Consider the following 26,753-nt stretch of genomic DNA (forward strand, 5'->3'; position numbering starts at 1 on the left):
AAACTTGATGGATTCATTAATAAAATGTAGCCCTGTTGTGATTTCAGTTGTTTTATTGTTTGTTTAGATGCTGTAAAAAGTGGTGGAGATACGGTGACCCGGCAATAAAACAGTATAATGATATTGCCACATGATCATGCACAATTTGCATCAAGTACAGACTTTATCGTCTACAATTGTATTATACTGTAATTAGGGTTGCAAAGGGCTGGTGCACTTCCAGAAACGTTCCATGGGAACTTAATCTGGGTAATTTTTGGAAATCTTCCAAACTTACCAGGAATTCATTGGAATTATTTAGAAATTTGGGAAAAATATATGAAAACTATATTGTATGCAAACATAAATGTTAAACATTTAGTTTAGACATAATGCACATGTGCAAACCGTTTTTTTGACTGATTTATTTATTATAATTGTGTTGCACAATAGCTTACACACAGAACAAGGAAGTTTTAATCATAAATGTGTGTAATTCTTATGTCATTTGTGTGAATACTCGCCAAGATGGACATGTATTGACATTTTGCATGCAGGATTTAAAAGAAAAACGATCTGTACGTTATGGAAGAATGCACAGTGTATGTTGGGGGTGTGGCTTCTAAAGCCCTGCAACAAGTGTGCATGTGATTGATGAATGTGCGGGGTAGAATTTCAACACAAATTGCATTAAATCTGATCGTGTTAACCAAGATCATCCAGCAAGATTCTTTTCTTCGACTACATTTAAGTTCCCTGCTATAGGCGAACCTGCGATTTCCATTTCATTCCCATTAATTCCCAGTTAATTTCCTTATTTTCCCATCAATTCCCATGGAAATGTTCCAGTCTTGCAAATTCCTGGAATTGTGCAACTCTAACAGTAATACCTTTCATAACAGAAAGTGAATCACCAGCACGTCACTCCTATCATAAGAGTTATGAACCACTGAAAGGTGAAATCTATCACATGCTTCTTCTTTTTTTCCCCAAACTGCTCATCATGCTGTATCCTATAATGGCCCATGACACTGATCAGCCCTCTTCTGTATATTTGTGCTCAAAGAAATGCAAATTTCCCATCCGGGGATCATGGCCAGTTTTTTGTTCTCCCCATGGCCTGTACAAGGACTATATCCTGAATGTCTGGTATTTGCTGCAGCTTATATGTATATAATAATTTGCTTGGGCATTTCCTGTTATTTTGTGTGTGTGTGTGTGTGTGTGTGTGTGTGTGTGTGTGTGTGTGTGTGTGTGTGTGTGTGTGTGTGTGTGTGTGTGTGTGAGAATCTGCTCTTCTCTTTGAAGGAGTGTGAGTAGCCTGTGGGAGGGCTTCCCCCCACCTATAGCTTGTAGACCTGACCCAGCAGTGTCCATAAATCACAGCTGCCATTGTGTGCTCTGCAGTAGCAGCCAACCCCCCCATGCGCTCCCTCTTTTCTTCTGGCCCAGACTGGAATGACACACACTTAGATCATTCTTGTCTTTTTTTTTCAAATTTTGGGTTTATACCTTTTTGTTTTTCCTTTTTCTTCTCTTTCTTGTCCTATATAAGCATGGCACAAGACAAAAGGTGGAGTGAACATTATAATCTGTTCACATAGTGTTTGCATTTCATTTCATCAGTATATTTTAATACATGCCTGTCAGGTGTAATGTATTATCTTGGTGATTTGTCGAAGTGGGAAAATGTGAAACATATGGAATATTGCTCTCCTAATTTAAACCGAGTAGTGAAAATACAATGTAAACGTATAAAGGTATTAGACAGTTTTACTGAAAAAGGCCTTCTATGGAATGCTGATGTTTTAAGCATATGTACAGCGTATAATGTTGTAAGCATATGTCTAAAATATCGATCAGACGGAGGACGTTTCTTTTTACGGATTTTTCTGAAAGTACAGGTCTGTTTATAATTTAAATTACAATTTATAATTAAGGTCAAATGAAAAGCAAAACATTTCGTAGAAACAATCAAACAATCTTTGGTGACATTGGATAATGCTATAGACCTCCTGTGAACATTAACCAAAAGAACACAACTGGCCATTGGATATTTACGTGGGAGGGATTATGGTACTGTGTTTCACCTGTCAATCAAAGTGACAGACAATCTTGGGCTTCTGTAAACTCATGTATCTGAAAAAGAGCATCTAGTGTTTTGCTTGGAGTGATGCAGCATGAGGAGCAGTTAAATAATATATTGCTGTCAGGCTTCAAGGGTGGGTGTGACCCATTTATTGATGTGATATCAAATCCAGGACTCTTTCTAGCAAGACCCTTACGTCTCAGCTGCCTATTTAATTTCTTAGATCATTTGCATTGAATCTGTGATATTTTTGTGATATTTTGTAATCCGTCAACATCAGGTCGTGGTGAAGTTTCAGCTTTCCGCACACTGGGCATGTTCTAATTTATCCACACTCATTGTCTCAGCTGCAGAGTTCAACAGTGGTGCAGCGCTGATTGTGATGTAAGAGTGATGTAAGGCTAGAGAATCTAATTAACCGGCTGGAAACACATTGCAGTGCCACCTTTTGTGTGAGCAGATGACCAGCTGCCTCCCACATCCTGCCCCCATCTTCCCGCCGTAGTCCGATTCCAGGGGAGGATTAGCACCCTTTTCAGATCGGGTGCTTTTTCACTGTGGTTTAGTAGCTTCACACAGAAGAACTTGAGTGTCAGCTGCTGTTAGCTGCAGATCGGACTTTGTGTGTGTGTGTGTGTGTGTGTGTGTGTGTGTGTGTGTGTGTGTGTGTGTGTGTGTGTGTGTGTGTGTGTGTGTGTGTGTGTGTGTGTGTGTGTGTGTGTGTGTGTTCAAAGAAAGAGAAACATGCCTGTTTTTGGAAGCAATACAACACCCAAGAATTTCACTTGAATACCAGGCTGTTGGGCAGATCAGCTGTAAATAAAGGCGCCATGAAAACGTGTGAACCCCTTACAGTGGGTTGCATTACAGAATGTACATCAACTGCCCATACAGTTACGAAAAAATGTTTCCCAAAGACAGTCATCATGTACAGCAGATTGTTAATCACCTGCTTTCTTCTGCCTTTGTTGGAATCCTGTGTGAGCACTTCTGCTGCAGAAGGTGACCGCCGAAATTAAAATAAAGGGAGCGGCTTTTACTGCAGTCTGGAAACATTTCCTTCCTTGTGTTTGAGATCTTTCGTGGACAGGCTTCTCGAGTCGAAAACACTCCCCGAAAGCAGCCTAACCGTTTGCATCAACTGCTACTCTTTGTTTGGCATAGTGAATCATTTAAACTCAAACTGGCCGGATTGACGCTCAGGCCCGTGTCACTCTTGATGCTTCTTTTGCTGCGAGTGCTTGTCCGCCATTCAGTTTTACGAACCGTTTTGTAGCCAATTAAAATGCTCGAAAACTGTGCCATCGATTCCGAAACGACGTTCCTCATAAAAACTGTTAGAACAGAAAACAGGAATGTATTTCAAGTCCATATGATATATAAAGTATTTATTATAGGCGGATCCCACCTGGATAATGAACTAAACCTTCTAATGCAGTATACTACAACGTTAACTATAACTATAAATTGTCATAAAGTAGTATAGTGTGTTGTTCATTAAGAAATTGCTATGGCATTATTTTCTGTTGCTGTGGTGGTGTAGGAAAACAATCCAATCTGGAAAGGATTATTTTCCTTCAACAGCATTGCATGCCGTGTGCCGTTTCTTACATTAATCAATACTCTCTGTCCTGTACCTTTGGAAACACATAAAGCAGTCATTGTTATGCATGAGCTTATTTAACCAAATTAGACAAAAGTTTATTCTGCGCATTTTGTTCGATTCATTCGGTTGAACTGTTTATTTATTCATTCATTTTTCCTCCTCTAATCTAAGCTAGAAGCAGAATGTTCGATGCAACAAAGCAAGTTAATTTTCCCATCGCCTCTAGAAAGGTACCAGGGGTCAGCTTTCCCAAAAAAAGTTTAGGGTTATGCTTGCACATTGTTGACTCAAAGGTTTGTCGACTTGTGTATCTGAGAAGCAGCCGTAGCTCTGTTTTAATGATATTCGTATTTTCATATTCGTAAGAACCTGCCATGGTTTGTCCATTGTTTTTACATAGTCTATATTCTCTTAGTACCGATTAGATTCTCTATAGAATGCGCACGTCCTGCTTTGTGACACGCATAACTCCTCAAATTATAGGCTGTGCTGTCGCAGGTCCCTGTAGATCTTTGTTTCCCAGGCTTCATGATGCAAGTGAAGTCCTTACGGAGGAAACCATGCATCTGCTGCCTGCTCGGCCATTAAAAACTATATGGATACCATTTTGTGGAAATTGTGTTTGCTTTTTAAACATTTCAGTCCACGTTTAGTCCCCATTTGTTATTCTGATAACGTTTAATTAAAACAGAGTGGTTTGCACTTTTCAGTCTTAACCTGTCTCCATCTCACTCTCAGCTCAGTAAGCATTTTGTGCAGATCCTATAGTTACAGCTTGATTTTCCTGCTATGTCTTGCTTTTTATTACTGTAAACAGAATATTTTGTTCATCAGCTATTATTCTACACATATACTATATAAACAATGTGCTTTTAAAGCATGCCATTCCACATGTAGTAGCAATGTGCTGTTAGAAACAACTTCCACTCTTCCAGGACGATGGTTCCACTAGATTTTGGGCTGGCGTTTGGAGATGCGTGTTCATTCAGCCACAAGGGGCGTTAGTATCAAGGCAAAGTATCAGGTACTGACGTAGGTGAGGTAAGAAGGCCTTGGGTGCAGTCATTATTTCAGTTCTGTAGGATTGATGTGTGATCTCTATAGAAGGCCACTCAGGATCATCTATAGCAACCCACATCCTTATGGAGCTCACTTTGTGCACAGGGGCATTGCCATGCTTGAACAGGTTCTGGTTTACATGAAGGGAAAATTGAATGCTGCAAGCTGTAGCGAACCTTTGCCCTGTAAATATAAATAACCCCAAATCGGTAGAGTTATTGAGCAAAAACGATTGCGTTTGGTCTCGAAATACACCCAAACAGGAAGTGCATCAGCGATGCTGTTGCATGTGTCTTTTGATGTAACCCGAGGTCACGTGACTGCCCTGCACACGCTCACTTGTGTATTTGAAGACCAACCACTGTTTTTGCCCACTGTTTTGAAATGACACCTAAAGGTTATGGTGTTCTTTCTGACCGGCGATGGCTCATATGCCCTGTAAACATAGTAATTCTGTTTCCTCCCTCTCACTTAGGAGCGCCACCTCCAGGGCATCTGCCCCAACATATCTTTAACGCACTCTGCAGTGTTTCAACCTCAGTTTATGCATGTAAAACAGTCCTATTAAGAACTGCTTTGTGTGACCGTGTTGCGTTAATCGGATCAGATTATCAGGTCTTTTACAGGTAGTAGCTGGCAAAAGCCCCGCCCCTATGGAAGCCCCGCCCCATGTCCATTTCACCCCAGTAAGCATTTTTGCAGGTTCTCTTGTTGCAGCTGGATTTTCCCACTTCATGCTGAGCCTTTTGTTACTATAATCTGAGAATAATAAACACACACACTATATGGACATATGTTTGTGGACAACTAGCCATGTGTTTTTTGAACATCCAATTCAACATTTAGTTTTATTTCTTGTTATAATTACCTTCACAGTTCTGGGAAGATGTTCCACTAGATTTCGCAGTGTTCCAATTCATCTCACGGGTGTTCAGGGTCAGAGCTCTATAGAAGGCCACTCAAGATCTTCTACTCCAACCCATGTAAACCACATCCTCATGGAGTTCACTTCGTGCACAGGGATGTGTGATGCTAGAAAGACATTTCGAGTCTCCTAGTCCATTGAAGGGAGACTGAATGCTGCCAGCATCCAAAGACATCCTATAGAATTGTATGCCTTCAAATTAGTTTTTGTGAAGAACCACATATGGCTGTCCTAATACTTTAGGGCTCATACTGTATGTAGTAACGATGAGGTAACTGTGATTATTAGTTATAAAAGTTGGAATGTAAAATAATTTTTTTTTTTTTTTTTTTTAATAAAAGATGGTAGTCATATAGTGAACATTTTTATTGATTCACTTCTTTCTTGGACCATTTGTTATTAGTTTTTGGCTGCGCTGCACTCATTAAAGAACTCCTTTCTCCATTCGATCGCTTGCTGCTTTAAAAAAAAAGTGTTGTAAAGATTTTCTTTTGACTGGCACATTATGGTCTGTCCTCCTCTTAAAAAAAAAAAAAAAAAAAAAAAAAAAAAATCACTATGTATTTTACTTTGTGTGCATTGCCAGCTAATGCAGTTCCATTAGCATAAACTAGAGCTGTGGGGGTGTGTAATGTCTGGCGCTGCTTCATTTTGCGCCACGCACTGTACCCCCCCCCTTTTTTTTGTCTGTTTTTGTTCGATTTTGACAGTACAGAGTAATGCGTCCTTTTTATCGAGGCAATTACATGATGCCGGAGCTCGGGCCGCACCGACACATGTTGATGCGTGTGTTTGTCTTGTTGATTCCTGTGTGCTGGGAGCGCCGCGGCAAGCAGGAAACCAGAATAATAGAGCGAGCCGAGGAATGTGGCGTTTCTGTTGTGGAGAGTCGCAACGCTCAGTGCCTCGTACCATCACGGCACAGCAAAGATGCAGTAGACCTTTACATAAACACGGTTTTATCTTTTCTGTCCTCGGGCTACCAGTTTACAGAATGAATATGTTTATATGTACCGAATTATCAGAACATCGGGTCTGAGTCAGTAATTGGATTTTGTTTTTGTTTTCCTGTAGTAGAAATCCTAGAGTAACATCTTCCCGGGAGAATGAAGGTTATTATAACAGGAAATCGGGAATAAATCTTCTAAAAGCACTCAAATTTTATGGTCAGGTGTCCGCAAACGTTTGTCTGAGTACTGTATTAATGGTTATAGTCATTATACCTTTTCCGTAAAATATGTGACGCATCTGTAAATATGGGGGGAGGGGCTTTATAAAAGGCTTAATGGAAGACAAGGGAAAGACAAGTAATATACACTTGCACTTATATACTATATATGTATACTAGGTGGTATCAAAAAGTGTTAAAACAAGCTCTGTTTACAAGAAAGAACTTTAGTAATCTATTTTAACACGGTCACCTTGAATAAATGGTCCCTTACACAGCAATACAGGGCTCCCAGCGTTCCAGGAATATGTCCCAGAAGACTTTTTCGGAGTGTGATTTGCGCTGGATCTCCGCAGCGGTGTCAAGAAGGCGAGCTGGATCTGCACCTTTGTTCTAACTTTCCGTCCAGGATGAAATCGCAGACGCGGTAAAGCACCCGGCCAGAATAGCACCTGTACAAAGTACGATGTCTTGTCTTGGCATTTGAAGGTCGGTGCTCCATGTGACTGCCATCTGTTGGCGTGTTACAAAACAAGTCTCTTAAAAACAACGGTGTAAAAATTGTGACTGTGTATCATTTTTGTTGTCAGTTAGTCAATAATCGACATAAACATCAGGATTGACTGTTGGATTTAAACGTGTCCAGTCACAAGGTGTTGCGAAACATAGTTTTACGCTCTGTTATATGAGGTGCTGCCATTTTCAAACCGGAAGCACTTGCCCCAACCCCCACCCCCCCAAGCATGCCTTCAGCCAAACATTTCTCGGCAGGCATAATTTTAACCCAAGAACTGCGAGTTTCTTTAGAACAAGTGAGCTGCAGAAATATTGAACAAGGATGTCATGCGAGGCTGCGGACCTCATTACAATTCAGCATTCCTTTAGTTAGCTTCATATCTCCAGGGTGAAGTAAAAGAGAGATGGAGACAATTTCATATTCGACATTACGCTGGGATAATGGGATAATCCACGGTTGCGTTTGAGTGTAAGCAGAACACCAAGGCATTTCCTCCAGACAGAATGTTGTAGTAGTGAAACGGATCTCTGTGGAAAGCAATCTGTCCCCGAAGACGAAACTGGAGCAACCCGAACCCGGGAGTCTCCCTTCTGTATCGAGTCTTAAATCTGAAAACAACGTTCCAGTCTCTCCTCCATATTTCTACATTCTCTCCTTTTCTGCTTATGCACCACATGAATGCAGAATCAACAGCCCTGAGATTCCACTCGACATTCCTTTTAGGTGAAAGGTCAACCCTGAAACATTTTCGGAAGGTTATGACTTAAGGAAAGACAGGCATGAGTGGAATCTGCAGAAGCCTGACCTGGCTGTACCACTTTCATTCCAGACACATTATTTTGATTGTGTTTTAACATGTCTGTGATTTGCGGTTTTTCATTGTTCAAGTATCTTTCAGTTTCAGGCTCAACTGTACAATTACACATGCCACACAGGTTTTTAAACAAACTCTAGCCCAAGAATCACAGCTTGCCTCGCCTCCGATTTAAAGCTGAAACAATTACATACACCAATATGCAAAGAAGTATCAGGACACCTGGCTTTTCCAGGCAAAGTTTCAGCACAAAGTTGGAGGCACACACTTGTATCCGATTTATTGGGATGCGGTAGAATGAAATGTAGCCTTCATTTGAACGCTGACTGCACCCCAGGGCCTCCTCACCCCACATCAATACTTAAAAACACCCTTGTGTCTGATGGAGCCCAAACCACAAAATCTAGTGGAAAATCTTCCCAGAGGAGTCCAGTGTCCACAAACTTTTGTCCATGTTATATCCTGCATCACATTTTTCATGACCCATAAATTGCGCTTTATATATATATATATATTTCCATAACTTGCTTTGTCCTGCTATTTATCCAGTAGCTTGATATGCAGGAAGGAAAAAAGTATGCAGGCTATAGTACAATAGAGGATATTTTGAACTTGATTTCAGACTCACACATCTGGAAACGCTCCAGACATGCGCTTCTCTGCTCAGTCTTCATTAAAGATTTCTGTCACGTGTTTTTAAGGGTCGTATATGTGAGCGGGCAAAAATCTTTTCTCAAGGGGCAGGCGTGAGAGGTGGAATGCACATTTTCGCTCTGCTGAACTCTGGTGATGCGGAGAGGCGTACACAGCGCTAAGCAGGACTTTATCACAGGTTAGCTTAAAGGTAAACAATTTGTATTAATTAGTGACCGGCTGTGTGTGAGCGGAGATTGAATAGCACTGATTATCTTCATCATGGCACCTGTTAGTGGGTAGATAAATTAGGCAGCAAGTGAACATGTTGTCCTCAAAGTTGACGTGTTAGTAGCAGAAAAAATTGATTTGAGCATAAGGGCATAAATTGTGACGTCATTGGGTCAGAGCATCTTCAAAACTGCAGCTCTGTATCTCTGCAGTGCTCAGTATCCATTAAAAATGGTCCCAGAATGAAATAGCAGTGAACTGGCGACATGGGCAGAAAAAAGGGGGACCAAAACAAGCCTGATTGGTGGCCATAAAGTTGGTGATTGGTGAATATCTCGTGTGGTTTTTATGTTAATTTTTTTTGTATAATGCGGAGAGAGGAAAGATTATTAGTTTTTAGAGGGCACAGTCGATTGTATTTGTATCTCCTCTGTGCTACGTTGATGTAACAACTTTTTAAATATACACAAACCGCTGACTTGCATGCTACTGCAGAGCCATAGTGCAGGAGGTGAGAGGTGAACCCCTCTGGAATACAGGACGAGGTGCTAATGAGTACAGTTTTAAGATTTTTCGATCCCTTGTTATACAGGGAGAGCACACCTGAGAGTTAAATTTTTCTGCTTTCTCAGCACAGAACAGAGCAAACGCGAATAAAAAACATGAGGCAGAAAAGCCCGATCACCGAAGGGGAAAAGGCACAGGACACGCAATCCAGATTTTAGTTTCCGTTTACTTGTATGTGCATGAGATACAGGGTTATAAGGAAATAAAACCAAGCCGTCTAGGTCTCTCGGATCTGTAAAATAAAATATAGGAGGTGCAGATTATTAGTAGTAAGCATCACACTGCTATGTTGCATTGGAAAGAATGTTGCTTGATGCACCACCACCATGTGCATATACAATTTTGCTTTTGTTGTTTTTTTTTGTGGTGAAATTCTATCTAGGATAATTAGCATATAGTTATTTTGTTTGTGTTCTGTTCAGTGAATCTACTATTACAAGTCTCCCAGTGCAAAGAGTTGATGTATTTAACGTGATTTCATTTCCTTTAACGTGCGCACACACACACACATATATATCAGATAATGTGTATATATGTGCATAAATAGTGTATAGACAAAAGTATCTGGACAGCGGACTTTTCCAGCTATATGTGGTTCCCCCTTAAACTGCATTAAATTTTCCCTTCACTTTGGTCGGGGAGGGAAGGTCTTGTGTGACATTCAATAGAGCTCTCATCTCTGAAAAAACATCCCGGATGAATCGTACGCTGACTTTACTAACACCCCTGTGGCTCAATGAGCACAAATCTAATTTTTGTCCCGCTAGTGTTCTTGGGCATTTGAAAGTTGAAAGCACTTCTTCCTGAAAGCTGAGTTTCTGCCCTGATTGGGTCGTGCATCAGGTAGCGTCTGTGTATTTGTGTGATGGGAAAATCAAGACAGATATTTAATACAGCATTAAATAGTGTGTTTGTGGTTTTTGATTATGAGCAGATTGGACTGATTTGGTTTGAAGTAAGGCTGTTTAAATAAGAGCTGCTGTGGTGGTGGTGTTTTTTTTATTTTTTATTTTTTTAACCTGCGATGGTGCGAGTCCTGTTCCGAGAACCGCTTGGAGATTTGATCGAAGATATCGACACGTTCGGTGCAACTTTTTTGCATGAGTTTTTCATTCGATGGGTGTGGCCACTCGGTCGCCTCCAGCACCGCGGATAAGCACATGAAACCGCCAGAACCTGTCAGGATTACAGGAAGCTTGTTTCTAATAACATCACAGTGACTAGTTGTAGTCTAAAAGAGAGATTTTATTTTATTTATATAGCAACGTTCCATCTGCTGGTCGGGTATTAGTTCTTTTTCCCCCTTGTGAAGCACGTTGTTTCTTACTTTAGAATCAGAGTGCTCATGGTTTTGGTCAGTGCCAGTTTTGGAGCCGTGTGTCCTCTGGGAAGGGGCAGGCACATGATCCATGAGACCTTCTCTCACTCACAATGCTGCTTTGTTCTTATCTTCTTGCTGATTGACGTCTGAGCACGGGGTTACGCAGTGCCGTGAGATCTGCTCTCTTTATCCATCTGATTTTGGCAAAGCCACAGACTCCTTTAGTATGAGCCAAGGGTCACAGACGGTCATTAGGAAAGTCAAAGATACGATTTTGGTTTGGAGATTTTTGACAAAACCAGCCAAGACCAAGACTCTCATATATCATCCACATCATACATATAGTTTTGTGCATAAAGCATGCAAATTAAAATCAAGATAGAAAGCACCAGATCCGATTTATTATTATCTGTGCAAATATATATTCTGGACACTGCTGACTAAGCATATGCCTTTGCAATTCTGTAATAGCAGCTAAACTGGCTATGAAGAGTTTTTTACGAAAGCAAAATGGTCTAGAAGGTACATCTAGACCTCAGAAGTCTAGCAGAGTTTAATCGGATATTCTGTCTGTGGGAAGAGAAGCATGCTTCCTGTCAGTCAAAATCACATTAGCCATCATAAGTGTCTATAGGCGTATGTATGCAGAAGAGGGCAAATAGAGACTCGTTCAGAGTGCAGAGCTTGAACAGGTACAGTGGTTGGCTTTCCGAGTCTCGGTAGAAACATGCGCCAGGTTTAAGCTCTCTAGTAGCAATCAGTTAGTGCCCTGGCACTATGTAGATTCATTCTGAGTCATACTTCTGAGCGTTTATCAGATGACCTTAAATTGCACTTCACAGCCTAAACCGCACCTTTTACATTATCAAGGGAGGAGGTGAACGGGTGGGACATGTACAAAAGCTTTCTCTGGCATAGCCCCTGGAACCTGCTTGCACCGAAACATGTTCTACTTGGTCTTGCCCAATTTTTTACTTGTAAGATACCACTAATAATTGTAGAAGTAACTATTAATAGTGACACAAAATGTCCAGTTCCAGCATTGTTGGGGTGATGAACTGATGGACACTTGTCTGCAAAACTGTTCATGAAATTGTTGCCCTTCATGGTTTTTATGTCACTTCAACCTCATGGATCTTGTTCATGTGGAACCATCCTCTGCTTCACTGGGTGGTCTCCAGTTGACGAAAACTTCATCCAGGAATAGGGTGTTTGGATGGATCTGGCAGGTCTTGAAAGAAGAATGGGAAAGATCACTGATACTTCAATAGAGATGAGGAGGAATAAAAAAAACTACAGCTGTTTATAAGTGTAACTAGTTTATAACAAAATCGACTCGAGGTTCTTATCGTGTGTGTATGTATGTTTATATGTACATGGCTCTTGAAACACTTGAAGTCCTCTTAAGTTTAATAGTCCCCGTGATTGATTTGTGCATCGCAGTGTGCTATTTTATTTGTGTTTACTGTCATAGAGCGGAGGTTCCCAACAGTCGTGCCATGGGTCATAACTGACCTGCAGCAGTTATTTTCGCTTCTGTACCTCACAGTTCTCCAGTCAGAACCCGTGTTGTGGACTAAGATTTCTGGACAAACAGATGCGCACAGCACTCACCAGAAAGCCTGTGGTATTTTATTTGCGTTGCGATTTTGAGGAAGAATGAGAGCACACTGCAGGGTTTTTTATTTGTATTCATTTTTTATATATAAACACATGACTGATCAGGAATAATACTTCTTTCATACCAACAGTTTTTACAGAAAGTTTGTAAAAAGTATTTTTCCTAATAAATAAATAATGTTTTTAAGTTCTGCACTAATGGGAAAAAAAATAGGATATTTGCGAAACAAATGTTTCCTTTTTAAAGAAAGATATTTATACCGAGACTGATTCTACCCAAGACAATTAAAGAATCGATCGTTAGGGCTTTTTTCGGCTCAGCGACGTCTTTACACCTGGCCAGAGCAGATACGCTGGAATGTAACCTCTGTATATGACGCAACAATATCGTGTCTCATTTGTTTCTGGTTTGAAATGCAAACCAGCACGGTGAGCGCCAATCAGCTCCTCAGCGTGAGCTTTGGTGGTAGCGCTTAGACAGTCTGAAAGCCAATTCCCATGTGTGTTGGTGTGACTCATCTTTCCGAAGCACTTTAGTGAGCGTGCATGCGAGAGTGCACAGCTTTTGTGTCCCTGCTAACCCATGCTAACACACACGTATAATCGCATGCTTCTGCTGAGGTGTTCAAGTTCCTAACCACTCCCTCTCGTTTTATGTTTGGAACCGTAGTTCATTATGATCATTGCAAATTGTAAGCTAGTAAATCTCCTGCACAGGCTATCGATGGCTCATTAAAGCGGCGAAAGCACAGAGTTCACAGCATTAAAGTTCTCTGATCAATAAGCCATGCAAAGTACGACAAAACAGTCTTCTGAGGGCAGAGCCTTCTCAACATTTAGCATAGTAAAATGCAGCACCGTATCAAATCTGCCCTCTGTCAGAGGCTTCTTAACAGTTAGTGACCGAATGTGTACAGTGGAATTATGTTTGCGTTTTGCTCAGTTGAGTCTAAACGACGATGGACATTCTATGTATGCTGTTAATGTCCTCACAAACAGTAACTTTTTTTTCTTCATACTTCAGAGATTTTTCGGACCCTCTCTGGCAATCATTCGATCGTATACACCGATCAGCCACCTGCCTGATCTTGTGTTGGGCCCCCTTTTTCTGCCAAAACAGTTCTGACCCATCAAACATTAACAGCATTAACTTAGCGATTTGACCTACAGGAGCTCGTCTGTTGGATCATGACCATGTCTCCGATTCACAGCTGTTCTTTCCGTGGACCGCTTTTGATAGATACTGAGCACCGCAGATCGAAAACACCCCACCAGAGCTGTGGTTTGGGAAATGCCCTGATCCAGTCGTCTAGACATCACAGATTTGGCACTTGTGTCGAGACCTTACACTCCCCCATTTTTTCTGCTTTTAACACATCAACTTTGAGGACAAGATGTTTACTTGCTGCCAAATATATCCTACCCACTAAAAGGTGCCATGATGAAGAGATAATCAGTGTTCTTCTCTTCACCGCTCCTAATGTTCTAATGTCCTAATGTGATGACTGGTCAGTGTGTACAGTGGTAGTATATCACTAGACTTATGAACTATTCTCTCTATTCTGTTCTTTCAGTGCACTGTTTCATGTCATTTGGTTGAAGCCCCTGCCACAAATTTTCATTTGGCCGCATTACAAATATTTACATAATCCGTATACAAGTTTTTTCTTTTTTATATTCAATGTAATGGAAAAAAAAGACAATCCCACTGTAATTTTCCTTCTACTCAATCTTAAGAGATGTTGATATGAGAAGAGCTACACTTATTTTACTACACTTGGTTTTTAGGCTAAATATCAGAACAATAGGAGAAATATGAAAATCTTTTTTTTTATTTTTTTTTTATTTGTGTTATGTTTACAATTCAAGTGCATAACTATTTGTCATCAAACATGAACCGTAGGCTGTGTTCCAAATTGCTCCTGTTTGCATGCAAATCGCACGACATCCTGTTTTGCAGACTCGTTCGAGCCGATCTCTCACTCTGTTCCTATATGGAGTGTTTTTATGTTAAATAGACTGATATGGTTGGTGGATATCTGACCATCACTTCCATTTCTGGTTCTTTTCCAAACGATTTCTGCCATTTGAAAGCACACGTTCATATAAGGATTTCTTTGTATTCTGTAGCATTTGTATCTTCCTTTGGTGGGACGAATGATCCGAATCCGGTTCCCGGCATGACAATGTCTCTGTGCGTTGGTCCATTAAGGTGACCATGGTTTACCAAGGTTGGAGTGGAATAGCTTCTGTGATCTGCCCAGAGCTCCAAGGTCTCTTTACTCAACGTAGTGGTTGATATTGCAGCAAATAGGAGCTAAATCTGGGATGAGGTGCTCAATGGAGGAGATGGTCATGTGACCACAAACCTTTTCCACAAATATAGCGTGCGACTTGTGGAAGTGTGATGTCTTATCATGGTACACAATGCACTTATTGGCCCAAGAACCCGATATAGTTGCTATAAACAGCACAGCAGTGAGCATCTACATCACCGTCAACATGTGTATCACGTAAACACTGTGCACACTGTGAGAAAAACAATGTTGTTAATCAAAAAAGCGAATGGGTGGGGACGGTCCAAAACCGGGCCTCTTGTACTATATATTTACGCCTCATTTCATGGCAGCTCAACTTGAGGCCAATGCGACCTTTAGTCCTTCATTTTAAGGACTCTCTGTTTTACTGTGATACGTTTGTCTCTTTATCTGTGACCCCTTGATCATTTGTATGCTTCATTTTCCAGTTAACAGGATGTAAGCGTAAAGCAAATATTTGTGCGTGAAATGCCGCGAGTGACACACGAGTATCACATGTCGAACCACTTTGTAAGCGCAGCTCACACGCAGATAATGCGCGTGCTTCTCAGGTTCACCTGCAAGTTTCCAGAAAAGATCAGCAGCAACGGTAGAGATTTCTGTGGCTACATTAGAAGTACGTTTTGCATAAAGCTTCAGACACAAGCAACCATGCAGATGCAGATACATAACATAATATAGGAATGTATTATTCCGAGCCAAAGGTATGTGATCGACCAAACCGGTTCCGAGCCGAAAGTTCACTTATTAGGTGACTTTAGTCGTCTTCTCGAAAATATTGGATTTCAGCGCCCGATCTTGTTTGGCTCACCGAGTTTAAATATTTACTCTGAAATCGTCGCAGTGCTCGCCCCTAGCTGCCGAGCCAGCACATGTCCTCCGTTTTCACTGGTGTGTTTGTGTGTGTAAGTCCCATGTTAACATAAGCCTTGTCCACATGGGACCACTTTAACTGTAATAACATCTTGGCACGTATAGATGTATATGCAACAGGTTCACATACAGATAGAAATAATGCTGGTGTTTTTCACTGGGATGTTTATCCCTGTTGTATTGTGGTGTGTGAAAATCAAGAGGCCAAACATTAGTTAATAAAATGGTGTTTCTAAAAAGTCAGGCACTGTAGGGTGCAGTCAGCTTTCCAATACGTCCCAAAGGTGTTCAGTAGGTTTAAGGCTCATATCTTCACGGAGCTGGCTTTGTCGTGCTGGAACAGATCTGCGTCTCCGAGTTCAAGTGAAGGGAAAAACGTATGCTGCCACATCTAAAGACATTGTATAAAAAAACGGAGATGGCTGGAAAAGTTGATTGTGCAAGAAATTTTGTCTGTATAAGGTTTTATCAAAAAGGTTCGGGTTATAAATCTATATTAAAAAGTGCTTTGTTTACATTTACACACTACCACTTTCAAAATAGTCCCCTTGCACAGCAATACAGCGCTCCTGGCATTCTTGCCACTTCTGGAATATGTACTGGATGCGTTTTGCGCAGGATCTCCACCATGGCGTCAAAAACGACGAGCTTCATCTTAGGGAAGGAGCGAAGTCCGCAGGAGCCAAATCTGGTGAATCGGGTTGGTGCAGAAATAAGATCATGTTGTTTCCGGGGACAAACTCACTTGTGGTGTAACACACGTGGTAAGAATAACGCCGTGCACAGGACGATGTCTTTAGGCACGTTGACTTGTGAAGGTCTGTGCTCCCTGTGACTGTGTGGGCAGCCTTGTGCTGCCATCTGTTGGCATGTTACGAAACTGCTCACGCGAAACTTTGATACCATATACCGTACCATCTACACATATATATGGTAGTGCATGGACCACAGGAACATTATGAATGAACGCACCCAGACTCTGTTCGAAGTGTTGACTTGTATATTTTGTTTGTGTGAAAACACCCTAAGGGATTAAAACCAGTCTTATTTTGTTCAATAGAAGATCTGTAGGCAGAAAATATGTGAAGGAGTTTCAAGTCTGTGATTTATCCTCTGTTAAAGGTTTTCCGGGGCATGTTTTTTTTACATTGGGATGTCCCGATCACATTTCAAATGAAAAGGTTGGGGGTTTTTTTGGCTCCTTTTGTGCAAAGCTTATAAGTACTTAAAAAGGAACACCCCCCCCCCCCCTATTTTTTTTTGCTTTCTTTCCCATTTTACTTTGCTTCTGTCCTTTTGCTTCTTTTCTCTCTCACTCCCTGCACCATCCATCTTTTTATTTTTTTTTTGTCCTCAATTTTTCAGCTTTGTACTCTGTGTTTGCTTCTCACTTTATCTTCCCATTCCTTCCATTTGCCAGTTCCAATCCTTTCTTTCTATTCTTTTATCAGACAATGGAGAAGTGAACTCTGCATTGGTGCTGCAGGTGGGAGGGCCCTCGTATGCTCCTCTGTGATTGACAGCAGGGGCGAAGTCCTCCCGCCAACACACGGCGTGCGGGAGAGGGAAGTGGGGAGAGAGGGAGGGGCGAGGAGTTCATTCATGTGAAGGACTTTCGGTGTGTAATCCCGGCTGCTTCGAAGGAAAGCGTAGAAGGGACTTCCTCTTACATGGACATCCTGCAGAATCATGTTTCCGAAATAATAATCGCTCTGATTGCCCCCCGGTGTGGTGCATATCCTCACGCAGCCAACGTTATTTGTATCGGTTTTGAATGAATAAAAACGAAGGATATGCACGCGAGAGACGAGAGGACGGGTTTATTCTCTGCATTCGAGGCGCATTGTTTTGTAGTGACATCCGGGACCAAATCGCTCGAATAGATTGTGGTGTAATTCGATCTCAGGAGCAGTTATACGTCCAAGATTCACTACAATAGAGTGGCTGCTCGCATACTTGCATTTGAAAAGAAGTGTCTCTCAAGGCGATTGGCCCAGTTACTCGGTTACTCAAGTTCCCCCCACCCACCATTCCCTGATCTCCAAAATATTAACAAAAGCATTTGTTGTCACCGCCCTCCCCCCCACTGCTGCTCCTTCTCCTTAATGATGTGGATGGTGTAGGGGGTGGTGTGTGTGTGTGTGAAGAGAACAGAGTTGTGAACTGGACTTTTACTATGCCCTGTAATGGTCATGTGTGTGTGCTTGCTTTTTTTTTTTAATGCTGTATCGGGAAAAGAAAAAAAAAAAACACCAGCATAGTATATAATGCACAAAGCGAAGGGTGTGTTATAACGCCAGTAATTGCCATCTTTATGTTCTTAATAAATGCAACTTAACTGTTTGTAGTGTTACAAGACAAGTTGGTTGATTTATAACATGTGCACATAGTAGTTTTCTTAATGTCCCCCCGGAAACCTTATCGACTCCTTCAAAGCTCGGACACCTGAGACTGCCTCGATAAATAAATACATGTCCGCCTACATAAAGCTTCAGCATTTGAAAGTGTCTTCGAATGGGCAAAATCCAGCCGGCCGTAGGCCAGCGTTTTTTTTCTGTTATGAAAAATCAATCAACACATTTTGACCAACCGGATTTCAAAACCCCATGGTATAAGCAGAGTACGATTCTCAGTTCAAGTGGCGGCTTTATGCAGGTTTAACCTGAACACACTCTTCGGGTTTCCTCTGAACTTTCCCTTTCTCCTCAACACATCTGGTAGCCATTAAACAGAAAGCCGAATATGTGCGCCGTTACTCATGACACCACGTTCGGTCGGTCCTGCCGACTTCGCAGCCCACCTCTCCTCTCCGCTTACCCGTGGGGGTCTGTGCTGTTTTTTTTTTTCCCTCAATCCCTTGCTGTCTCTCTCAATCTCCTGCTCCAATGTCCTTGTTCTTCTTATGTCCGGGGGAAAAAAATCATACTTAAATATATAAATATTTGTAAACTCCCAAAGAAGCGGATGTGTGTTTCAGAGCTTCAGTCGAATGCACTGCATGGGCCACTGCAGCGTAAGCACTTATTTCTACAGCCTGCCGCTCTGAACTTTACGTGACCTTGAACAGCTAAACAGAGGAGAAAAATCAGGTCTTGCTATATAGAGAGCGTGCAGGTTCAATTTGTCTTTTTTATAATTTTTTTTAACACAATTGTAGTACAGGCAAAAAAGAAATGCAGAATTCGCAGTGGAGGCTACTGACCTCGCTGCTGGCTCTGACGAGAAAATAGAATAGGAAGTCACAATAATGGCTCTAACCTACAGAATTTGGTGTCGCATTGGATCATATCAAATGTCTGTATGCTGACAGTGCTGGTAATTCAGTACTTGGCTCAGGTGATCAATTTTGCCACTGATTTTTTATTTTATTTATTTATTAGTTTTTTTTGTTCTGTGGTTCATGTGCAGATGTTGTTTTTTCCCTTCATTGGATTTTTAAATAACCAGTAGATGCATCAATGCGACATCAGCGCCTTGCTTTATTCGTACTAGGCATTAGCTCCCTCACACGACTTTCCACCAGATTTTTATTATGTTGGAGGAGGAGGTCACTAGAGGTCGACCAATAGTGGATTTTACCGCTAGCGATAGCTGGGTTGGATCATACTTGCCGATAACAGATTAATAACCGATGGGGAAAAAAGGATAAAAAAAAAACAAGCAGCACTCCATGTAAAATAGTACTCAACTTATTACCAAAAAAAAAAGTACTGAATTTAAAAAATTGCTAAATTAAATAAATGTGAATGTTAATCATAAAGCGAAGTAATCATTTCTATAAAAATCTCGTACGTAAATGTCTTGGATTGGTAGCTATAGCAAAAATCTTATGGTATGGATTTTAACCGATCGGCAAAACCGATGAGTCGCTCGACCTCTGTCAGCATTTCAGTGCATCCCAAAGTTTTAGGTCAAGGCTCTGTGCCAGACACTTGAGTTCTCCCAATTCAATCTTAATGCATGTGTGCATTCTACTGCTGAAACGATTCAGCGTTGTTAGTTCCAGTTAAGTGAAATCTGAGTTTTAGTCACCCAGAGATGTTTAAGTCAACTGTGTTTGTTCAAAAATGTTGCTTTGCTTTTCTAATATTTATTGCTTTCAAGTAAACTTGACAAGACCATATGGAGTTTCTTTGCTTTTGCTGATTCTGGCAGCTGTAGAGACTCCTATAAACGTCTTCGGACACAAATTCAGACTCTTGGTGTTAAATTGCCTAAATCCAAAGCATCCAATGTGATAAATTTGATACATCGATAAGAAAAGCATACAGATTTAACATTTTTCCCCCCTTGGCATAGCAAAGATGGATAGCGCTGACTCAGGATATATCATTGTTCACTGGGTGTTGCAACATTGCGCACAAAAGGTAATTATAGTGGGTTTTAGTTGTAACTCTGCACCATTATGCACCTGAAAGTAGTGCTTTTCAAGTGAATTCATGGGAAGAGGGGAGATGTTTTTATTATTATTCATAGCAGGCATATTTACTCGTACCCAGCATCAGCTGTACTGCTTAACACTTATATATCCATTTAAGTCTCAATAAAGCACTGTAATCACTTCAGAAGTGCCTTGTCTTTGTTTTATTCCTCGTTGTTTGTTGGTTGGCTGATCAAATTTGCTAATGGTGGCCATTTTTCAGGCCATTACGCAGACCTCCTGCCTCAAACCCACAAATTGATTATGAAAAATAATCCCTGAATGCAAAACCTTCTAAAAGCCTCTTTGTGTCGAAATGCGTTATTGATTGCATCATTTATCATCAGTCATCTGACCTGTGTCTCAGGATGCATGTGAAACTTCGAAAGTAGAGAGCCGTTAGGAAGTGTGTGTGTGTGTGTGTGTGTGTGTGTGTGTGTGTGTGCGCGCAAAAAAAACGGTCAGCGTTGGAGTGTATGGTCTCTGACTTGCCAGACGTTTGGCTGGACTAGTAAAAGGGATTCATTGTTTTGGTGTATAATCAGCTCTTCAGTGGAGCGCTCCTTCTCTAATAGACCTCATCGACTTGCAGCCTGAGCACACGCTGCTGCGCAGACAGCTCTCATCTTCTCCAACGCTCATGCTCGGCCTCAAAAAAGCCACATCCAACATGGTCAAAAAGACTAAATACCTAAGACACGTGTTTCCAAGACATTATTAGATATGTCTGGTTTTGAGCAGAGCTCTGTGCTCCAAATCTTCCGTTCGTGGAGTTTTATTCACCGTGGCCGCGTGCGCATCCGTCCGCCTCCCATCTGAGGGGTTCATAATTTTGTTTTGTTATTCGACACGTATCACCTGCCACCAGGACGGACTCGGAGACAACCAGCTGCCGCCTTGTGTAATGTCTGTAATGCCCTAACCAGATGCTGCAGAGTTGGTTAACGACGCCAAGGTTTTGAACGTGCTTTAAGAGCTTGTGTGAAGTTGCACTTTTACCTCCTCCGAGATCTTCCATCGCTGACCCTTCATGTACTTTGCGAGACATAATCATGTCTTTGTGCAATTATTCGTCATGAGGACTCCAGTTCTCTCTTCTCCTTTATCTGTTCCAATCTTTCCGTATTGAAAGAGCAGCTTTCTTTCAGCCCCGGACAGTCCCACATGCCTGCACTTAAGTTGATTTCAGTGTTTTGACGTTGTGTACCAGGCGATGGGAAGCACGCTGAACATTTTTTTGGATTAGATGCACACACTGAATAGCTCTGACTCTATTTAGTACACACTGGAGCCTCTGTTGACTGATGCCCGGTTCAGCATTCTGCCTGAGCGGCAAGCAAAGAGAGAACGTTACAGTCACAGCCGCTGGAATGTTCTGAATGCGGCTGCCTAAAAAGTGACCTCTTGGTACAGTATATGCATGACTCCCACGAGAATAAGGAAACGCAGTGGCGTTAAAAATGATTTACCATCCCCTGACATTTAAATATTGCCTATCTGGAGCAGATCACACGAGGAAACATCTATAATTAGGACTTTTCTGTCAATTTATATGTATAACATTGTAGAAGAATTTTGGTCCGTGTTTCTTCAGAGAACTGCTCCGAGAATTATCTGCCCCTTTTAAGTTCTGCTGCATCATCTCTTATGGATTAGAGTCAGGACTTTGACTAATCTGTATGTGGACCTGCTTCTGGTTCTCCTGCACCCTCCATTTATACTTCATTCAGCATCAGCAAAGATTTTTCGAAAGGCTTCATTAATCACAGAAATTGTACGTTCTTCAGTTGCTGGTCGCTTGGACACTGTGCAAATACGCTATATGGACAAAATGATTGGGATGCCCAACTTTTCCCACCATATGTGGTTCTTCCTCAGGCTGTTACCTCAAACTAGAGGCACACGATTGTATTGGATGTGTTAGAATGACATTTTCCATCACAATGCCCCATGCACAAAGCCAGCTCTAGGAAGGAAGGATTTTCTGCTATAGAGCTTTGGCCTCAACCCTTTGAGATGAATTGAATGTTGACGGTAATCACCCTGCATCAGTACCTGATCTTACAACTGCCTTAGTGGCTGAATGAGCGCAAATCTCCATGAACACACTCCAGAATGTGGAATGTGATGTTCAAAGAGCATCGAATCTTATGGTCAGGTGCCAACAAGCCTTTGTTTATGTGGTTCATTTATCAAAACATCTCCATACAACCTCACCATATTTAACTGTTGGTATGACATGTTTGTAGTTAAATGTTTCATTGCTTTACACCAAACCTTGGGAGACTATTATCCCAACAGTCTTGGACATGGTTCAGGTGCATTTGAGCAAATGTCACATGGGCTTTGTTGTTTGTTGTTAGTGAGCAGTGCTTTTTCCCGTTTGGTATTTTTTGTTGTCTTCCTTATTGTTAAGTAATGAATACTGCCTTTAGCTGATGCTAGAGAGGCCTGCAGTTCTGTGGAAGTTTTAATGGGGTCCTTTGAGACTTCCTGGATGAGATGCTGCTGTGCTGTTGGAGAAATTTTGGCAGGTCAGTCACTCCTGGGAAGACTTTCTGTTGCTCCAAGACATTTCTATTTGCAATATGGTTCAGTAGAATCCAAGGAAGTCTCAACAGCCTTTCAGCTGTTTAGGAATTTCTGTAAGCATTGTGCATGTGCGTGTGTATGTACAGTGAGGAAAATAAGTATTTGAACACCCTGCTATTTTGCAAGTTCTCCCACTTAGAAATCATTGAGGGGTCTGAAATTGTCATCGTAGGTGCATGTCCACTGTGAGAGACATAATCTAAAAAACAGAAATCACAATGTATGATTTTTTAACTATTTATTTGTATGATACAGCTGCAAATATGTATTTGAACACCTGAGAAAGTCAATGTTAATATTTGGTACAGTAACCTTTGTTTGCAATTACAGAGGTCAAACATTTCCTGTAGTTTTTCACCAGGTTTGCACACACTGCAGGAGGGATTTTGGCCCACTCCTCCACACAGATCTTCTCTAGATCAATCAGGGTTCTGGCCTGTCGCTGAGAAACACGGAGTTTGAGCTCCCTCCAAAGATTCTCTATTGGGTTTAGGTCTGGAGACTGGCTAGGCCACGCCAGAACCTTGATATGCTTTTTACAGAGCCACTCCTTGGTTATTCTGGCTGTGTGCTTCGGGTCATTGTCATGTTCTAACTGAGGGAAGGAGGTTGTTCCCCAAAATCTCACAATACATGGCCCCGGTCATCCTCTCCTTAATACAGTGCAGTCGCCCTGTCCCATGTGCAGAAAAACACCCCCAAAGCATGATGCTACCACCCCCATGCTTCACAGTAGGGATGGTGTTCTTGGGATGGTACTCATCATTCTTCTTCCTCCAAACACGTTTAGTGGAATTATGACCCAAAAGTTCCATTTTGGTCTCATCTGACTACATGACTTTCTCCCATGACTCCTCTGGATCATCCAAATAGTCATTGGCAAACTTAAGACGTGCCTGGACATGTGCTGGTTTAAGCAGGGGAACCTTCCGTGCCATGCATGATTTTAAACCATGACGTCTTAGTGTATTACCAACAGTAACCTTGGAAACGGTAGTCCCAGCTCTTTTCAGGTCATTGACCAGCTCCTCCCGTGTAGTTCTGGGCTGATTTCTCACTTTCGTTAGGATCACTGAGACCCCACGAGGTGAGATCTTGCATGGAGCCCCAGTCCGAGGGAGATTGACAGTCATGTTTAGCTTCTTCCATTTTCTAATGATTGCTCCAACAGTGGACCTTTTTTCACCAAGTTGCTTGGCAAATCCCCTGTAGCCCTTTCCAGCCATGTGGAGGTGTACAATTTTGTCTCTAGTGTCTTTGGACAGCTCTTTGGTCTTGGCCATGTTAGTAGTTGGATTCTTACTGGTTGTATGGGGTGGACAGGTGTCTTTATGCAGCTAACGACCTCAAACAGGTGCATCTAATTTAGGATAATAAATGTAGTGGAGGTGGACATTTTAAAGGCAGACTAACAGGTCTTTGAGGGTCAGAATTCTAGCTGATAGACAGGTGTTCAAATACTTATTTGCAGCTGTATCATACAAATAAATAGTTTAAAAATCATACATTGTGATTTCTGGATTTTTCTTTTAGATTATGTCTCTCACAGTGGACATGCACCTACGATGACAATTTTAGACCCCTCCATGATTTCTAAGTGGGAGAACTTGCAAAATAGCAGGGTGTTCAAATACTTATTTTCCTCACTGTATGTATAATGTGTGTGTGTGTATGTATGTATATATGTACGTATGTATGTATGTATTTATTTATTTATTTATTTATTTATATATATATACACACACACACACACACACACACACAATATTCACAGTTCGGTACATACCTCGGTTTTTAAGTCACAGTATGGTTCAAATCCCCCCCCAACTGGACATAAAGAATCCATATGGCTAATGTTAGCTGCTAGCTAAATTTTGGATAGCGCTATGGATTCTTTAGCGCTTTCATGATAGTGCAAAACAAATTGTATTTCTGGTACGGAGTTTGTGGCCACAGTGGACACTGCGCTAACTATAGCCATTAAATACGTTCCTGAGGGAACTCCGATTTTCACACGTAAAAAGGATTGTACTCGCGCTTCACGTTTACCAAATTAAAAGCCCTGTACTGAAAGATTTCCGTACGAATATGTATTCCTTTATATAGATGGATGGATGGATGGATGGATGGATGGATGGATGGATGGATGGATGGATGGATAGATAGATCTCATTTAATTTGCATTTAATTATTATATGATTTTTTTTTTTTTTTTTTAGAGATACATGGTGTAATTGTTTTCATATGGGCAAAATTGGTGAATTTTTTTATCAGTATATCTACCATTCTGGTCTGAAGCAGGGTTTAGGAATTTCCACTGTGTGAAAAGTTAAAGTGTGGGTTGGTGGTGTGTGGGTGAGTTGCTGTTCAGGTGGGTTTTTGTTTTGTTTTGTTGTGTTTTTTTTTTTTTTTGTTCCACTGCCTGACACAAATGGGTGACATCAGTGTAGAAGCATGGACACGTTTGGGGTATGCGTAATGGCGTGCAACACTCATGTTTGGCTCATCAGAGTCACGAATTAGCAGCAAGCCAAAATAATCCCATACGCAATATCAACAGGATGTTTTTAAAATAAATGTTTTCGTTTCCTTTAATCCCTGTAGCTTCTTCCGATGCATGATGGAGGGTGAAAGCTGCTTTTTATTTTTAGAGGTGGACATTATTATTATAACTCTTATCACATGTCATCAAGCTGTGTGTATACACATGGTTGAATTTATTGTTTGGATTCCTAGACATATTGAATTTAGTACTTGTGTCTTTAACAATGCAGTTATGTGCTATATTGTATTGTTGCAAGTGTGGTCAGTTTACCCTACACTATTATTTGTTAATTTCTTGAGTGTCATGCTTAAAAAAATCAATGCAAAATACTATACTTGGTAGGATTGAATACAGTATTTTCCCTTTCTTCTTTCCTCAGCCTTTCTTCAGGCTACTGAACCTGCGCAAGCTCGGCCTGAGTGACAACGAGATCCAGAGACTTCCCCCTGAGGTGGCCAACTTCATGCAGCTGGTGGAGCTGGACATTTCTCGAAATGGTGGGTCCAGATACTCGTATGCTTCCATCCATGTACAATGTAAACACATTAAGGATTTTCAAAAACATGGAATGAATTTTCTCTCGCTTTTTTGTGTGTTGTTTATATGTGTAATATAAAAGAATGAGTGCCAATTGAATATTTGTTCCATGAAAAAATAAATGTATACATCGCTGTATTAACTAGATCTGTATCACCCACAATGCCCTTTGACTACCCCTGTAAGTGGGATCGCAGTGGCACATAGCCGTCACTTTTTCAAAACAACAGCGTTGGCGCTAATACTGCTGTCCGCGCCATGAAACTCGTCACCTCGCAGACCGCTAAATAGTTGAGTTAGGGCTCTGTGGTACTGGATGGTATTGAATTCTACTGCCGGTCCTGTCAGAATCCAATGTCCATTAAACACATTTTGCTGGACTGTAATCCTAATACACCTTTGAGACACATGTTGTATTCTGTAATCTTTAAACATCTTTAGATTTATCAAATCAAATTTATTTGTCACATACATACAGAGTACGACATGCAGTGAAATGTTTTTTACGAAGGTCCGGCATGAGGGAATAGAACGAGGGACAATAAATCAAGGAAAAAAAAAAAAGAAGGTAGATGAATAAAAAGTATAAACGATATAAAATATAAGAAGATATATGTGGGGGGAAAAAGTGTATATACAAGGATGTGTATGATAGTAAAATATATTCGTATTAATAAATCTGGCTTTTTGCTATAGAAGTTGGCGTTAAGGGGGGGTGGGGGGGATTCCTACAAATTGCTGTACATCGGATTTTTCAGCATAACATCATGCTTTTTCTATAGGTGACAACCTGGTTGTAATCACTTCCGTCTGAGTTCGATGAGCACTTTTATTTCTCATCTTTTATTCGGAGCGCTCTAGTAGTGTCGCTTTGACGTCTTTTCATATCTCAATGACCTTGTGATTAGTGAGCATTTTAAACAGAAGTGCCAATACTAT

The 26,753-nt window shown here is 41.1% G+C and overlaps 1 protein-coding gene across 50 annotated transcripts in view; it reads left to right on the forward strand.

Annotated features, from left to right (window-relative positions):
* The window catches only part of scrib (scribble planar cell polarity protein), a 77,749-nt gene that overhangs the window by 7,577 nt on the left and 43,419 nt on the right, over window positions 1-26,753 (forward strand). For all 50 annotated transcript variants that reach the window (XM_083541910.1, XM_083541929.1, XM_083541957.1 and 47 more), the window contains exon 2: window positions 25,657-25,774. In XM_083541910.1, coding sequence (XP_083398036.1) covers window positions 25,657-25,774 — 118 coding nt within the window. The remainder of the gene's footprint in view (window positions 1-25,656; window positions 25,775-26,753) is intronic.

The sequence above is a fragment of the Silurus aristotelis genome (assembly GCF_946808225.1).
Source record: "Silurus aristotelis genome assembly, chromosome: 5".
Lineage (NCBI taxonomy): Eukaryota > Metazoa > Chordata > Actinopteri > Siluriformes > Siluridae > Silurus > Silurus aristotelis.